General features: G+C 39.2%; 1 protein-coding gene across 1 annotated transcript in view; it reads right to left on the reverse strand.

The window, feature by feature from the left end:
* OPRK1 (opioid receptor kappa 1) overlaps positions 1 to 18,788 on the reverse strand; it is a 133,778-nt gene that overhangs the window by 13,868 nt on the left and 101,122 nt on the right. Inside the window, exon 3 of the mRNA XM_077492692.1 lies at positions 8,154 to 8,506. Within this exon, the coding sequence (XP_077348818.1) occupies positions 8,154 to 8,506 (353 nt within the window). The remainder of the gene's footprint in view (positions 1 to 8,153; positions 8,507 to 18,788) is intronic.

The raw sequence follows: 18,788 nt of genomic DNA on the forward strand, positions 1-18,788 counted from the left end.
AAAGAGAGTAAATGAACCAACACAAGAAACAAAATAAGCAGAGAAAAAACATACACAGCATACAATATACAATGAGACCCTGTGGATAATAAAATCGGGCACATGAACAATGGGATAAGTTAACTAAACTGTGATTAGAGGGCAGGGAGGAATAAAAGTCCATAAGCTCATTGATTGGTAAAAGATAAAATAAAGGTGGCGGCCATCCTCAGGGAAAAGCCAGAATCTGTGGATCAAATGTAGAAAGAAAACAGGAAGCGCCGACTGAAGTGTAGTATTTAGGTGTACAATTTATTCACAAGATTAAGAACACTCACAGAAGCATGGTGTATAATATGCTCATCTGGTGCTTGGGGGAGCCTATCCCATTCATCTTACGGACATTGAGCTGCTAGCAGGGAACACAGGTATAGATGTTGTTTGGTGTGGTTGGAATGGCATCCCAGGAACCAGCAAGAACCAGGTAGAATCAGTAAGAACCAGCGTGGACTGCAGGAGTGGATATAACATCTTAGAAAGGCCTTCAGAAGGAGCTGAAGCTCTGAGTGCATAGCCTGTGTATTCTAACCAGCCCATCTCTTCCAGTCCTTTCTGTCCATCAACTCCCTTCCTGTGACATCATATCCACTCTTGCAGTCCACGCTGGTTCTGCCTGGTTCTTGAGATACCATTCCAACCACACCAAACAACATCTACACCCATGGACCCCGCAAGCAGTGCGATGTCCATGAGATGAATGGGATATGCTCCCCCAAGCACCAGCTGAGCATATTATATACCTTGCTTCTCTGAGTGTTTCTAATCTTGTGAATTAATTGTACATCTTAATACTACGATTAGGTTGGCGCTTCCTGTTTTCTTTCTACATTTGGCTCTCAATCTCAGCCTGCAGCTCGGCTGGCTGGGTTTGGCAGGTCAGGTCCCAACTGAATATCAGAGATGAATCATAGTGATTCCCAGAGCCTGGAGGCTTCATTGAAAAAAACAGGTCCTAAAGTAGTTCTTCACCCTGTTAAAATAAATAAAATGTCCGCAGCTACAAATAATAAAAGAACATTTACCTGTTCAGGGATCCAGCATTATCCGCACCCAGACTGCAAGCCATGTGGCATTTTATAAATGGCTCTCCAGACTTCTGGGAACTATGACATGTCCCAGAAGGCAGGGACGTGCAGTCAGGGGAGGCACATGAGGCAGAGCCATGAACATAAAAGAAAAAAACAAAAAAAAAAAGGTTCAAGCTTCGACGGTCGTAGTTCGTTCACCTGGCCAAAGTCCTACCCCACCACTGGGGGTAGATACCGGACTCCTTACGCAGCCTGTCAGAAGCTACATACAGCATGGCCAGTTTAAATACAAGCTGGCACACTCTGTTTTCAGCAGACTGAGAGGATGAGCTCACAGTGCCTCTGACTTCTTGTCAGAGCCACTGAACAAAATTGACAGCTTGGATCATTGGACCAATGGTAAAGTACCATTGTTTCAAGTTGTCCAATAAAATGCTTCAGTAGAGGTTCTCCTCTCACTGCAGCATCATAGAAGGGGCATGTGTCTTAAAGACAAATGCTCCCTTCCAGCCCAGCCCTCTTAACTAGAAGGAAAAAACATATACGATTTACCCATAATCCCATGTTTTTCTCACACAGTTAAGAGGGAGAATGAGAATCTGCTGCTGGTAAAGGTACTGTTTTACCACTTGATGACCAGCCACCATCGTGATATGGCGGCAGGTCGGCTCTCCTGCGCAAATCGCTGTAGCTGTACGGTGGCGCAGGAGCATGCCCGTGGGTCAGGCTGACTCAGTGTTACCGTCAACCCATGATATACAGAGACAGAATGGGGATCTGCATATGTAAACAAGGCGGATCCCCATTCTGACATGAGACATGACAGAGATCTACTGTTCCCATTGATAACGAACAGTGATCTCTGTCATGTCCCTGCTAGCCCATCCCCCTTACAGTTAGAACACATTTAACCCCTTGATTGCCCCTACTATTAACCCCTTCCCTGCCAGTGTCCTTTTTTACAGATAGCCACCATTATCAGTAAAAACAATAAAAAAAAAAATAAAAGTCCCTAAATCTATCCCATAGTTTGCAGACGCGAAAAGTTTAGTGCAAACCAATCAATATACGCCTATTGAGATTTTTTTAACCAAAAATATGTAGACGAATATATATCAGCCTAAACAGCCTAAACGTTTTGGATATGTATTTTAGCAAAAAGTAAAAAAAAAAAAAAAAAAAAAAACTTCAGAGGTGATCCAATACCACCAAAAGAAACTCTATTTGTGGGTAAAAAAAGACGTCAATTTTGTTTGGGTACAGCGTCGCATGACTGCGCAATTGTCAGTTAAAGCGACGCAGAACCGTATCGCAAAAAATGGTCTGGTCATTAAGGGGGCAAATCCTTTTGGGACTGAAGTGCTGAAGTGGTTAATCAAGCTAAATCATATATTATGCTATATGTTATAACATAATTTATTATTTATCTATTTACTGTGAAATTACTGGTTTGTAGTTATAACTTTAAATTTCAGTAATTCTTTGTACAGTTTTTGGAAATATAGTATATCATATATAACAATTATTTGTATATTACTTACTTATGGTAATTAACTACTTGCTACCCAGGCCAATTCTGGCACTTCCAATCTACATGCAAAAATCATAATTTTTTTGCTAGAAAATACTCACAGCCCCCTAACATGATATATATTGTTTTAGCAGACATCCTAGGGAATAAAATGGTGATCATTGCAACTTTTTATGTCACACAGTATTTGCGCAGACATTTTTCAAACGCTTTTTTTTCCAACTGTTTCATGAAAAAATAAAAATAAAAAAAATAAGGTTAGCCCTATTTTTTTGTATAATGTGAAAGATGATGTCACACCGAGTAAATAAATACCTAACATGTCACACATTAAAATTGCGCACACTTGTGGATTGGTGCCAAACTTCACTACTTAAAAATCTCCATAGATTTTTACAGGTTACATGTTTAGAGTTACAGAGGAGGTCTAGTGCTAGAATTATTGCTCTTGCTCTAACGTTTGTGGTGTATGTAACCCGTGTGTATCTAGCTCTGATACTAGCCAGTGCCTCACCAGCCACTGATCTCACCGCACGTCCCTGCCAGGAGGTTGCGGGCAGAGGATGCAGAGGGCGGGGGGACTTATGGTGGAATTGCCTAGGAAATCTGACTGTAAGTGGGAACATGTACTCGTCAAAACCATTTACCTGCTCACCCCCCAAAAAAAGTTCCAAAAGATGAAGGGGAGAGAGGGAGAAACTTCACCTTTAAGGTGAAGATTCACTTTAAGCATAGAGATGAACACTGTCAGAGGGACCTGCAGTGCCATTGATTTAATAATATAATTGTCATATACAATCATAGTATTAAAAATAATAATACTTTAACAAAAATATATATTTTCAATTTTTTTCACATTCAATCTAAAAAAAACTTAAATGAAAATTGACTTTCCCCTTTCATTTAGCATTTACAATTTAGATTTAACAGTTTATGGATTTTTAAAAAAGATCACTGTACAAAAGGTAACATGCAGAGCACTAACATTTTTAATGACCATAAATTATCACATATTGATTAACTGCAACTAAATAAAAGAACATAAAAAAGCTAATTACAGAAAAAAGCTAAAAAAAGCTAAATCAATGCTGATATGTGGAAAAATACTAAATGGTATCCCATATGCATATGGGAAATTTCAATAACGTGCAAAACAAGAATTGCTGTGGAAAACGATGAAGTGAATTATTCAATTGATTTATAGGCCATTATAATTAATTCATTCACAGGAGATACTCACCCTTGATTACACTTTGGCTATTGCATTTTCTTTACAAATAATATATATATATATATATATATATATATATATATATATATATATATAATACATACAGTGGGGGTTATTTACGGAAGGCAAATCCACAGCAGTCACTCTAAATCTAAGGGGTAGATCTGAAATGAGTGGAAGCTCTGGTGATTTTATCATCCAATCATGTACAAGCTAAAAGGCTGTTTCTTATTTTCCTTGCATGTCCCCCTCGGATCTACAGCGACTTTACTTCCAAGTGCATTTTCAGTGCACTTTCAAGTGCACTTGCAGTGCAAAGTGGATTTTCCTTTAATAAATAACCCCCAGTATATCTCCTTTTGTGGACTAAAATATGGTTTTGTAAGGAAGTACTGCTGTAACAACAAATAATTATTGTACAGCTGTTTTATTATTCTGCTCAAACACTAAGCAATTGATATACTTACACATGCTGCATACCTGCACCCATTTGTGGTTTAAATGACTGAAGATAAAGGACTCTTTCACTGTAAATGTGATTTTACACAGAGAGTGTAGTTAGAGATGTACAAGCATAATCCAATTACCCACAGGCATCTCTTCTGACACGTCACTTTGACAAAATGGGTCCCAAGGACTGTTCATATTTAGCTTATAGAATAGTGTGGAGGATACTGTGAAGCATAATAAAAACATTTCTTGTGCCTGTTAAGTATGAGCATGAGTGCATCATAGACAAAGGGCAGTCAACCAGTCTAGCTAAAAAATGCTTAGATACAGAGATTATCATTCAATGTCTATCAACATTTGGATGCGACTGTATCACATAAACAAAATATATATATTTTAAAAAAAGCTTGCAAAAGAAGACAGTTTATACTTAATTGCTGTGGTTCCATCTACCAGTCCCTACATCACTATGGGACACATTAGGGATGGTGAATAGAACCACAGTGCATGGCAAGAAAACCAAGGACACCTGACCAAAAGTGTCTTGGATGTGAAGATTCTGCTGGCAAAAAATAAATGTTCTTCTTTTTCACAGTAGCTTTTATTTTATTTATTTTTTACATCAAATGAGAGTATTTAATTTATGTAATATTATAACGTATCACATTATAATGAATAAGAAAGGAATGTTGAATCTGATCAACAAACGTAATGTCCAAAGCATTTACCACTGATCTACACTTTGATAAGAAGCAGCAAACATGCATACAATTGTCAATGACAACACACCTAAGAAAAAGAGGCTTAGATTTAGAGCAATACAAAAAATATGAAAACCAGCAACCAAAGGGATTATGTGAACAAGGAGTCAACTGCATAAAATAAAAATGACAAGCACTGAGTAGATAGGCTGGACCATCTCAGTGACATTCAACTCTAATAAATACACTGGACCATATATATATATATATATATATATATATATATATATATATATATATAAAACACTTTGTTTACAGGAAATTATGTTTACAAGCATGCAAGTATAGAGAATATAGCTTTATTCATTTCGGTTTTCTTTAGGTACGTGTATTTTCTCCTGCAATATGATGGGTAATTAATTGTAGTGTATATGTATGTGTTTGCTCTGCTACACAAATTAGATTTGATGCAGAGTTTATTGTGCATAAATAAAATCCTGTAATTAGAGTGAAACACAATAATGATATGCAGTTATGAACAGATCTTTCATGTCTCTGCATATATGCAGTTATTTTCATGAATAGGACGTACAAAGTAGAAGGTATTTTATTAATAAACATCATTCCGAGAAGGAAAATTGTAACAGAGGTAAACACTGTACTTGGTTCTTTCAGTGATTAAGGTATTTCTGTATTTCTAAGTCTGCCATTGAAAGCAGATCTATGAGTAGAAATTTAAGCATTTTACCATAACGCCAACCCACTTAGCAGAATTACAGCAAGAAAAAAAAGTCATTGCACAGCACTTATAAATAATAAAAAACATCTTCCCTGGTGCCCACTCACTTGATGATATCTACTATGTCTTTCAGGTACATCATAGATTAGGCATGTCATCAGGGAAAGTCTACAACAGGAATGCAGACAGCCCTACAAAGCAAGCTGGAATTTTAGCCTTTTCCTACTATCCTATAAAAAAAAAATCGTTATTTCTGTTTGTTTTGCCCCTGGAAAGCTCACCTCAATTCCTGTCTGGCAAGTAGGACAGAAAGTGAGGGGAATTAATAGAGCCCCAGATAGCAGTAAAATACGGAAGATGTTGTAATATTTTCCTACTCCATTCAAAACATTAAAGAAATACAGCCAAAGCTCATTTGGCTGTACTTCTGTGGTATACAGGAGTGCAGTCCCTTCTGCACTTCTTTGACCTGTTTTCAGCTGACAGCGGGCTGGAGCCTGCTGTCAGCTAACATCACAGAGCCAGTACAGGCTGGGGAAAGATCGTGACCATATGGTCGGGATCCACCCATGAGCCTGGATGGTACCCAGCTCGGCCTTTTAGCAAGCTGAGCCTGCAGCTCCCGCCTCCGCCATAGCCCATGGCTTCAGTGAGCATTGGGGTGGGGGGCAAAGCAGACAGTGGTGACTAACAGTCATCAGCCCTCTGCTCACAGGAGAACTGAGCGATCAGTGGTCTTTTTTTTTTTAAACCACATCATTTTTTATCACGTTTTTTCATTATAAAACAGCGATTCTTGATTGCTCAGTTCTCGGTCTTAGAGCCGCCAGGGGACAGATGCAGCATTGGAATCATGATGCATCCACCTAGGTATGTATGATTTATGAGAAGAAAAAAAACATACTTCTCTTTTAAAACAAAATGTTGGCTGGGCATTCACTGTGTTTTGTTCATGCAGAGCTAAACAGTAGGTTTACATTAATGCTGACCCCTGCAGCTATTAACACTTGCCTTCCCTTCATTCCCTATGGAAGCATAGGTACATACATGAAACTTCCACACACTTCTCTTCATGGTGAGCTTTCTGGTTTTATGTATTCGGCATCTCAGGAATCCAGAGCTGCCGCACAAAGGTCAGGAGAGACTCCTTGTGTAGACTCCAAGTCGTGACTTTTTACACAGGGTATTATTTTCTCCACTCCTGGTGGCCAGGAGGCAAGGTAAGTATGAGGCACGGGGGAACCAAAACAAAAATTTTGCTTTGCCTGCATGGGCAAACCATAAGTTCATTTTATTATGGTTGTAAGTAGTTGTTTGGTAAATCTGAAAGTGCATTTTCAGCTCAAAGTTATAAAACTTGTAATAAAATGCAATCAACTGGAGGCTCAATATTTACCTTTAAATATCTTCAAGTTCCCTGGGAGTCTTAAAGCCTAAAGGTTTCTATGTAATTAAGCTCATCACGTTACAAGAGGTAGGACCAAACTGGTACAGATATAGGTTTATATCACCCTTCAAAAGTTACCATCATAAAGAAAGAGCTAACTTCACACCATAAATCCACCATAACTTCCTCTCTTAGCCCTTGTACACACGGTCGGACATTCCGACGGAAAATGTCCGAATGGACCGTGTTGTCAGATAATCCGACTGTGTGTGGGCTCCATCGGACTGTTTCCATCAGAATATCCGACGGACAAAGTTTTAGAGCTGGGCTATAAAACTTTCCGACAACATGATCCGATCGGACTTTGTCCAATTGTGTGTAGAGAATTCTGATTGAACAAAGTGCCACGCAGGCTCAGATCAAATTCCTAGACCAAAGCTATTGGCTACTAGCCTGAACGTAGTCCCGTCGTAACGAAATAACGTCATCACGTTACATACAATCGGATTTTCCGACAACTTTGTCCGACCGTGTGTATGCAACACAAGTTTCGGACAAAATCCGTCGGACAAAATCCGTCGGACAAAATCCGACGGATTTTGTTGTTGGAATGTTCGACCATGTGTACAGGGGCTTAGACTTTGTAGTTTTGTCTGGAAATCTACAGATTTTATTCATGGAAATATTGTGATATACATAACACAGGAATTGTTATGTGAGAGAAAAACATCAGAAACTAGATTTTATTAGCCTAAATCTAACAAGTTACAAATATCAAAGAGACTGATGGCAAAGGACAATTCTTTTTCCTGCATTGCACATTTAAGAATCTTCTCAGATACTAGAATTTATGTGCAAATGAATTCAGTCTGCCATGGGTCATGGAGTAAGTGTAAATAATGAAAAATATGATAATCCATCCTTATCACTGCTCTAAGAGCAACTCATTTATTGTAGACGAGAAATATGTTATCATTTACATCCAGATTGTGTGTCTTCACAAAGAGACTTGTAGGAATATTCAATGTAAATGGAAAATATACTCACCATCACTTATTTTAGTGCCTCCAAGTACAATGGCTGATAACCCAACAGAGGAGGAGAGCATCCAAATACACACATTGATGAATTTAGCTTTCAGTGGTGTTCGGAAATCCAGGGCTTTTACTGGGTGGCACACGGCAATATATCGGTCAACACTCATCATGGTAAGGGTGAATATACTGGTAAACATATTATAGTAGTCAATGGACATGACTATTTTACAGAGAATGTCCCCAAAAGGCCAAGAACTCATTAAAAATTCTGTGCTCTGAAAAGGCATGGTAGTGGTCACTAGAGCATCAGCCAAAGCTAAGTTAAATATATAAATGTTGGTTGCAGTCTTCATTTTTGTGTATCTGTTAAAGACAAAGGGTAAAGGTGAAAATCACAAAGTAATTAAATAATTAATACATTTTTAAAACGGGAGTGATATAGAATGTATAAGTGTTATAAAAGCCAAAGACCCTGACTCTGTTATATAGAAATTGCAGCAGTTTCAATCATGTCCCATGCTTGAATGGGGCCCAGAGGACACAAATGGCAACTTTAATTTTTTTACATTAAATTGATTGTAAAGTCTTCTTTTTAAAAAAAAGCAAATATGTTATGCTTACCTTCTCTGTGCATGGGTTTTGCACAGAACAACCCTGATCCTCCTTTTCTCGGGTCCCTCTTCGCTGCTCCAGGCCACTTCCTTCTGTAAAGTGCCTCCACAGCAAGAAGCTTGCTATGGGGGCACCCGGACTGAGCTGCAGCTCTGTGTGTCCATTCACCCTCTCTCTCCTGATTGGCTAACTGATTTTGATTGACAGCCATGGGAGCCAATGGTGCCACTTCTGTGACTCAGCCAATCAGGAGGGAGAGTCCTGGATGGACTAGCGGACGTCGCTGGACAGAAATGGGGCTCAGGTAAGTATTAGAGGGGGGGTTGGGGATGCTGCTACACACAGAATAATACAGTATTCAAACAGTAGTAAAGATGCTTTAAACAACAAAGTGACACATTTGGTTTTAGCAGTTTGCACTTCTGCCACGCAATACTGGGGTTATTTATTTTAAATTCCAGTTAGAACCCTACTTGCATGGAATTTCCATATTCTCCTTGTGCTTGCATGGGTTTCCTCCCATGTTCCAAATACATGCTGGTAGTTTAACTGGCTTTTGTCTAAATTGGTCCCAGTATGTATATGCATGTGAAGTATGGACCATAGATTGTAAGTTCTTTAAGGGCACGGACTAATGTAAATGTACAATATGTATATGCACTTTGTAAATTGTTGGCAATATATAAATAACTCTAATAAATACATATGTTTCCATTTCATGACACAAATCTAGTAAAAGAGGACCTCTGGTTTACACCATGCTTATTGCCTTCTGATATAAGCCCAACAGATTTTTCTTAGTATGGCTTTATATGATGACTTGATTCAACACAATAATATAAGCTTGAATACAGTTTACAGTGTGCCTGGTTTCTTTATTTTTCCTTTCTGTCTCAACTGTTAGCTCTATATTAAATTGATATATTGAACTTGCCTTTTTAAAGTTGTGCTGTTGATACTCTACCATTTATTAATTTGATGTTTCAATGTATTTTGCCACTTGAAGTAATCTTTTATGTATATTTTTTTCCAAGAAAATTGGAGTAGACAGCTAATGCCCTATACTTGTAATATGGCGTTGTTACTTTACAGGCTGCTTATATTTATGTATCTTTTATGTTATCTGTCTGAAAGATCTGTCAGCACTTTAGGAAATTGCCTGCGATTTCCATTTTGGCTACAAGCAGTATGCTGGCCAGCTGGTGACTTTGTTTAAGCTCAGATTTCATTGCCTTATGGAGTCGTAAAAAGAATCATTACTTTTGGATGAAATAGATAAAACACTCAATATTGACAGTGCTCAGACATTCTAATTGGAAAGACTAACTGGTACAAAATGAAGCTGTTGTCCATTGTTATCATTTTCATTCTTAAAGAGCAGTTCCACCCAAAAGTGGAACCTCCACTTTTTTGCTTCCTCCCTCTCTCTTTTGCCACATTTGGCACCTTTCAGGGGGAGGGGGGAATGGGGACCTTTTTTTACAGGTCCCCATCCCCACTTCCGGGACAATGTGCCACAGCGCAATCCCACCAATGTTCAACCCCCCCTCCTCCTTCATCCGCCGCCAGGTCAGTTAGAAAATGAAGCGCACATGTGCAGTATGGAGTCGGCTGTGAAGCCAAAAGGCTTCACTGTCGGTTTTCCTTACCTGAGATGGCGATGGCAGCACCCAACAGCCGATCTGAAAATCAGCTGGGGTGCCGACATTGCAGGCTCCCTGCACAGGTAAGTGTCAATATATTAAAAGTCACTAGCTACAGTATTTACATTTTTTTCCCTAGGCCGAACTCCTCTTTAAATTGTACACAAAGCTAAAACATTTTTAGTTTAGACAAATTAGGAAAGGGCTAAAGCCCTGTCAGGTTACCTTTTACTGCTCATGTCTGGAGAGATTTCCCTTCACTTCCTGTTCTAGAGGAGCAATAGGAAATAAAGGACATTTCCCCAAAGTGAATGAGGTTCCTAATTTAGATTGTTGTCAAAGGGATAGATATCTCCATTTAAGAATTGCTTTCCCCAACTTTTGCTCTTATTATGACTATAACATTTTTGATTTATTCTAATTTTCTATCTCAAATAGTGAGAGTGAATCTCCCAGCACACAAATGCTTAACAACTTGCCGCCAAATCACGTACATGTACATGATTGATTTTAAGTGGTTATACTGGGGTTATGGCTGCAGTTGAATGCTTCTTTCATCTAAAAGCGAGCTTAGCAGCTGATTTGTCCCCATCCCACTGCCCAGATGTGCTTCTCCAGGCTTTCCTGTGCGTTCAGGAACCCGGTATCTGATTCGGCAGTGCCATCATGTTATCATAGAGCTGGTTAAGGACCAGAAGGACCTCGGCCATCTCTATGGTCAAGGAGACCAGAAAACAATGTCATTACGTCACTTCTGGTTAGAGCTGATGTAATCACTGCCATTTTATTTTTGGAAAAACATGAGATCAATGTTTTTCTTTTTTTATCTTATGCAGGGTAGAGGACAGAACTGGGGTCTTATCCCCAGATGTCTTAAAAAGAGGACCTGTTTTGCCTTATTTCTATCAAAGGAATGTTTACATTTCTTGTGATAGGAATAAAAGTGATAAGAAAGATTAAATGTATAGTGTAAAAAAAAAAGGTAATTACCTTTTTTTTAAAGCCCCCTCATCCCTCCATGCACGCAAGCAGAAGCAAAAGCATACGTAGACCATGCAAGCGTATATAAATGGTGTGCGTACCAATCATGTGAGGTATCACCATGAACATTATAGCGAAAGCAATAATTCTAGTGCTAGATCTCCTCTATAACTCTAAACTGGTAACCTGTAAAAATTTTTAAAATGTTGCCTGTGGAGATTTTTGAATATTGTAGTTTGTTGCCAATTCACGAGCGTGAGCAATTTTAGTATCTCTACTCAGTGTAATATCAGCTTTTATACTTTACAAAAAATGGGTTATGTATTGTGTTTTTTTGTATTAAAATTCAATAAAGTATATTTTAGCCAAAATTAAATCGCATTTGAAAAACCACTGCACAAATACCGTGTGACATAAAAAATTGCAGAGGCTAAAAAAAACATGTATAATGATTTGGGGTTCTAAGTATTTTTCCACCAAAAAAATGCTGAATTTCACTTGTTAACAAGTGTCAGAATAGGCCTGGTCTTCAAGTAGTTAAACTTCACACATTTTCTATCCTTTCCCTATTCTATTTAAAGCAAAAAAAAAGTTTTTCCTTTGGATATAGAATACTTACATTTTAGAGTGCTCTGGATGAGAGAGGGTGGCAGATAAAGAGGTACAGTTTATGTGGAAGGACATACATCCTCATTATTTACTGCTCACAATGATCAGCTTTTATTTATTTATGAAAAACCTTTATCCCAAAAGGGACAAAACTGTTGCTATAGCTGCTTATAAAGTGTAATCTAGGATTTAGCTTCAGTTTGTTTCGTGTATCTAGATAATATAGTCTAATGCTCACCTCCCCTAAGACTGACAATGCTGCTGTCCAAAGGTGTCTCGGTTGCTCCTTCTTCCAGAGTGTAGGCATTTTAATAAGGGAAGGGTGTTACTGACCAAATCACCAGGTGAAAAAAAGTGATGAAAAGGCCCAAAAATTAAAATGAATGCAGCCACCAGATCTAATGATTGGTAAGCTGCAATATTTTACATTTTTTCGTTTTTTGGGTTTAATGCCACCTTAATCAGGAAGGGACTTCCTGAAAATTACATTGATGATAATCAGCCTTTACAAGAGTGTAGTTAATACTGGTATATAATTATTGTTAAAAAGAAATAGTGATCATAATCATTTGTGAGCTGATATTCTATATCTTTTATTGCACTATATGTTCACAGTCTTCATTTTGCTTCTTTCAGGCAGCAGATTGCAGAGCTGCAGGAATTCAGTGCTACCCAGTAAGAGAAAGTTGCATAGTTTGCCGCAGAGTGGATGCTTTGTTGCTGAGTACACAACTGAATTCTGACGTGGGATCTCAGATACCACTTGGAACCCAGCAGTGTAAAAGAGTCAATTCCACCAAGAGCGCCTCTAAACAGGTTAAAGCTAAGCTTGTCAAAGTAGAGATTCCTAATGATCTTGCAGCTTTCCTATAATTATGTATCCAAACTGTTTAGAGACTTACGGAAAGGAGGAAGAAGAGACTAGGAATGTTTGGAAGTAATGGTGGCATGTGTTTTTCTGCTAGTCATTTGTTCAGAAGGGTCCAAACATTTATCCAAATTCTAATATTCCAAACCTATGCAGGTTGATGCATTTAAGAGATCCATTTCTACTCAGGAGAAAGAAAGAAGACATTTGGAGAATTTTTGTCTATATTGTGGGGACTCTGGTCATTATGCAGTTAATTGTCCCAACAAAGTTAGAAGAACAATTGTTGTAACTGATGTTATAGTGCCTGAACAAAAAAAGCAATTATCTAGTCTATTTCCCCATTGATCCAATAAGGAAATTAGGCAAATTCTTTAGGGTCTCAATTTGTCATCCCTATTAAACTTATCACCAAGGACCATGAAATTCCTTGCTGTGCTATGATAGACTCCGTGACTGGAGGAAACTTTATGGACATAGAATTATTTGTCCAAAGCAATCAATCTGCCCCTATTGATATGGAGACATATAAGGTTCCTCTGGTACTCCGATTTGAGGCTGACCATCATGAGACTCATTAGCTGATTAAGTCACCAAAATGTCCTGTCATCCTGGGCATTCCTTGATTTTTTTACCCTTAATCCCTCCATCAACTAGGGAGCAGGGGCCATACATTTTTCATCCCTCCATTGTGAGGAACATTGTAGAGAACCTTGTTGAACAAATTCTATACCTATTAAGGTGTCACAAGTAATTGTGATAATAACCCAGTCATATGACAACCCGCTTCCACAATAACATGTGATGTCTATGATTAAAAGAATGAAGATCGATTACCTTCTCATCGCCCGTATGATTGTTCCATTGAACTGCTTCCAGGTTGTCTTTTCAGTCTATTAAAACCTGAATTAAAGGTGCTCAGAGAATGGCTTGATGAGAATTTAGAGAAGGGTTTTATCAGACTTGATGTCTTCTGCAGGAGCAGCACTGTTCTTTGTTGTATAACCTTGTCCGCATTTGCAACAAATGAAAAACTGCCTTTAGAAACAGATATGAGCATTTTGAGCCCATGGTTATGTATTTTGGCCTTTGTAATGCTCCTGCAAATTTGCAACATTTCATCAATTATGTTTTTTGTGATTTGCTGGACCATGTTGTACCAGTTTGTGGTTGCATATCTGGATAGTATTCTCATTGTTTCTGATAACCTGTAGGATCATTGCAAGCATCCTTGCATTGTCTTTGAAAGCTTAAGGAAAAGCTGACTTTAAATCAAGCTGGATAAATTGGATAATGGGATATATTATTTCTCCAGAAGGAGTGAGCATGGATCCCAAGAAGATTAAAGCAGTAGTGGATTGGCCTGCCCCAGAAACAGTTTGTTGGATTTGCCAACTTCTCTAAGGTGATTGCATTGATTGAACAGCAGACAAAGAAAGGTAAAGACTGACTTTAGTAAGCTAAAGACTCTTTTCACTTCTTCACCAATTTTTGTACATCCTGATCCCAAGCTACCTTTTATGAATGAAATGGATGCTTCAGACTCTGCCATGGGAGCTTTCCTTTCTCAGTGAAGAAGAGATAAGACGTAGCTTCATCCTTGTGCTTAATTTTCATGCACGGTCTTCAGCCAAAAGGAACTATGCTATTGGGAATAAAGAGTTGCTGACAATTAAGTAAGCCTTTTCCAAATGAAGGTATCTACTAGGGGCTTATCATCCTGTAACTGTTTTCACTGATCATGAAAATTTGGAATTCCTTTGCTGTGCCAAGAGATTGTCTTCTAGACAAGCACATTTGTCCCTATTCTTTTGCAGGTTTATTATCTTGTATCAGCCTGGGTCAATAAATGCCTTATTGATAATGTTGTCTGAGCCTCTCCAGGAAGGCAACTCCAAATGTACAAGACCGCTTCAAAAGAACTTCCAAGAGTCCAAATGTTCCAAGACATTTTGCTCAGCATTAGGTGTTACAATTAATCTGTCCTTTGCTTTTCATCCCCAGTCTAATGGTCAGACCAAGAGGACCAATCACTCTGGATCAGTACCTTTGATGTTTTGTCAGTTATCTTTAGGAAGACAGTATATACTATCTTCCCATGGCAGAATTTGCTTATAACAATTCTAAACATAACTCCACTGCCCAATGTCCTTTTCCTTAACCACTACAATACAGGGCACTTTCACCCCCTTCCTTCCCAGCCCAATTTTCAGCTTTCAGCGCTCTAGCGCTTTCAGTGACAATTGCGCGGTCATGCTACACTGTACCCAAATGAAATTGTTATCATTTTGTTCGCACAAATAGAGCTTTATTTTGGTGTTATTTATTCACGACTCCGTTTTTTTTTTTTTTTGCGATATAAGCGCAAAAAAAGCGGAAATTTGGAAAAAAAACAATATTTTCTTTTTTCTATTTGAAAAGAAATCCAATAAAATCAAATTTTGTCATAAATTTAAGCCAAAATGTATTCTGCTACATGTTTTTGGTAAAAAAAATTCCGTTAAGTGTATAATAATTGGTTTGTGTGATCACGGACATATGTACGCAAATGATCATGTACATATGTGTGCAGGTGATCACGTACATATGTGTGCAGATAATCATTGGGACATGTGATTTTAGTGGGACATATGTGGGGGACATGTTTTTATTATTAGGGACATGTGTTTTTATTATTTGGGGACATGTATGTTTTGGGGACATGTGTGTTTTGGGGACATGTGTGGGGACTGTGTTTGTACTGTGTGGTGTATTGTGTGTTTACACTACACTGATGATCAGTGAGTAAAAAGCTGTAAAAAGCAGCCCATACTCACTGATCATCAGCCGGCTGCAGCGTTCTGCTCTCCTCTCCTCAGCGGTGACTTCCGTGTGAGGAGAGGAGAGCCGATTGCCTAGCAACCGGCTGTTTGTTTACATCACATGACGGCCGTGATTGGACACGGCCGTCATGTGATCAGGAGGGCCAATCACAGAGCCCTCCTGCCGATCTGAGATGTGCCGTGTCCGGGTGACACGAGCACATCGGGATCGCGCCGCTGCGCGGGCACGCGCGCGCGATCCCGCTACTCCTGAATGACGTTCAGGAACGTCCTATCAGGAGTAGACGGCTCCCACCCGGCCGTATATATGCATTGGCCGGGTGGGAAGTGGTTAAATACTGGGTATGATCCAGTTGGTCTTCCTTATCTGCCTGGAGAGAAATTGATCACGACTTTGAAGGAGTCTCAGAAATGTTGCAAACAAAGCTGATGACAGACATCACAGATCACGTTCTACCTTTCATGTGGGTGACAAAGTTTGGTTATCAATGAAAAATTTGAAGATACATATTCCATGTGAAAAGCTGGCCCAAAGGTTTGTGGGACCTTTACTGATTTCAGCTCAAATTAACCCAGTCACTTTTTGCTTAAAATGTTTTGTACAGTATGAATAGTCACCCCATGTCACCCCATGTTTCATGTATCCTTGCTCAAACCATTTCATGAAAACTCCCCCACCTATTGAGGTGCAAGGTGAAGAATAATTTGTGGTTGAAAAAATTCTCCCATGAACTTCCTATATAAGTCATGCCTTTGCATTTCCTGTTTTTCCTGTTTGTCAAATTATTATTCTCTCTCCTGCTGATATCTTTCTCCTTTGTGTACCTGCAGCTGTCCTTGTTACTGACCTGTTCCTCAATTATGCTTTCTCTTAATTCCAGTCTGCAACCATTTGTTACTCATCTTTGGTTTGTTAACTGACTAGACTTCTGCTTGATCCCTACCTGCTATATCTGATACTTGACCCTAGCTTGTCACCTCCTGGTAAGGCAATCCTAAGGACACAACAAAACTGATCTCTAGCATCAAGATCTCTGGTGAATACCAGTTAGGACTTAGATTCCACACCTCAGATGAGCATGCATCATCTGCCAGGGTGCCCTGCTTGTGTACTTATCCAGTTAGGCATTGGAAGCCTCTCTACTGCTATCACTACTGGTCTCCGTGCCTGACCCCTGACCGTGACAAAATTCATCTTTGTACTGAGCCATCTAATAAGGGATATATCACAGCTCTGACTTTTGTATATTTAGACTTAGGTTCTAAATTGCACCTTGATCTGTCTAGCTATGTAACCAACTTATTTTTTAAGGGTGTGTATCGCTACCCCCATAGAAGATGCTGAATAGAATGGGTTTTTCTGTTCTTTGCCTCAATCTTCTTAAAAATTCCATCCCCTCTGACACACCAAGTTGAGTATGCATACAATATCAAAGCAATCAGTGAAAGTAATACCTAGTTCCCAATAGTAGTGCTACATCAATGAAAACAGGCACCAAAACAAGTAAGAAAAGGCAAATGTATTTGTCATCCAGTATGGTTCTGCCGCTGGCAGACGAATATCCATATGGAGGTGTACATTTTCATTAATACCTGGCATGATGTAGTGGCGGCTGGTGCTCAATGATTTGAAGGGGCGGCAAACAAATCTGACCCCCCCGTGCAGGAGATGGATGGCGGCAATCAGTGCTCCTCTCATGGGAGACAGACGGTGGCGATTAGTGCCCCCCCATGGGAGATAGACAGCGGCGATCAATGGCCTTACCTCAGGAAGCCGATGCTGCTCCTTGCTCCAGCTTGCCGAAGGAAGAACAGGAAGTCCTAAGACTCCCTGGCCAATCGGGTCTCAGAACCCACTTCCTGATTATCTGGGAGGAGAAGCAGGAAGAACTGAGCAAATTATAATTCGCTATTGTCAGACAACCAGGTGGGCTCAGGCTGTAGTTCTCTGCTCCCCAAGTCCACCATTTTTTAAAGCCAATTAGAGCCTCAGGCTCTAATCATGTGCTTAAGAAAAAGAAAACCCCATTGAAATCCATGCATCCCGCACCCTGCATGTAGATTGGGGGCCGAGCGCATGGATTAGGGGCGTTGCCCCTGCACCCCTAATGAACAGGCCACCACTTCCCAAAGAGCACCATCCCTAAAGATATAGTCTATTCAGCTGTCTATCATCTGTCAACCTGGACACCAGGAACAGAGAGAGACATGGATAATGGAACTTTAAATGGGCCTTCCAGGAAATATCACAAACTGAGTTAAAACAAAAACACTTTATTACACGTTTTAAAAACATTGTAAAAAGTAAAGAACATACAATAATGCCAATTTTGCAGCAAGAAAGTAACATGTATGACATTAAAGTTTGAGGGTGTTATAGCTTCACATCTTATAGTCATACATAAGCACCATAAATATACGCGTTTCAATAGAGAAATAACTTCATTGGGATATAATTAGTCATTTGTTTATGTATAGCTATTAAAGGTCATTGTATCTTGATGAATCTATTTCTCTGCTGAAATGCGTAGATACATGATGCTTATTTATAACTATAATGGCCCATACACACGATCAGAAATTCTGCCAGCAAAAGTCAATGTGAGGTTTTGGTCAGAAATTCTGACCATGTGTATGCTCCATCAGACTTTTGCTGGCAGAATTCTAGCCAGCAAAAGATTGAGAGCATGTTCTCTATTTTTCAGTCGGAAAAGCTCCGATTGGAAATTCCAATCATCTGTACCAATTCCGACGCGCAAAATTCCTACACATGCTCGGAAACAATTTGACGCATGCTCGAAAGCATTGAACTTAATTTTCTCGGCTCGTCGTAGCCTTGTACATCACCGCGTTCTTGATGGTCAAGAGTTCAGAGAACTTTTGTGTGACCGTGTGTATGCAAGGCAAGCTTGATCAGAGTTCTTTCGGAAAAACCAACCAAGTTTTTTCTGACGGAATTTCTGATCGGGTGTATGGGACATCAGATGTGAAACTATAACACCTTTCAGCTTTAATGTGATGTGTTACTTTCTTGGAGGAAAATTGTCATTAATCTATTGCCATTCATGTATTTTCTTTACTTTTTACAATGTTTTAAAACATGTAATAAC

This window comes from Lithobates pipiens, unplaced genomic scaffold (assembly GCF_037356315.1).
Source record: "Lithobates pipiens isolate NorthernLeopardFrog02 unplaced genomic scaffold, aLitPip1_a1.2 Scaffold_19, whole genome shotgun sequence".
Taxonomy (NCBI): domain Eukaryota; kingdom Metazoa; phylum Chordata; class Amphibia; order Anura; family Ranidae; genus Lithobates; species Lithobates pipiens.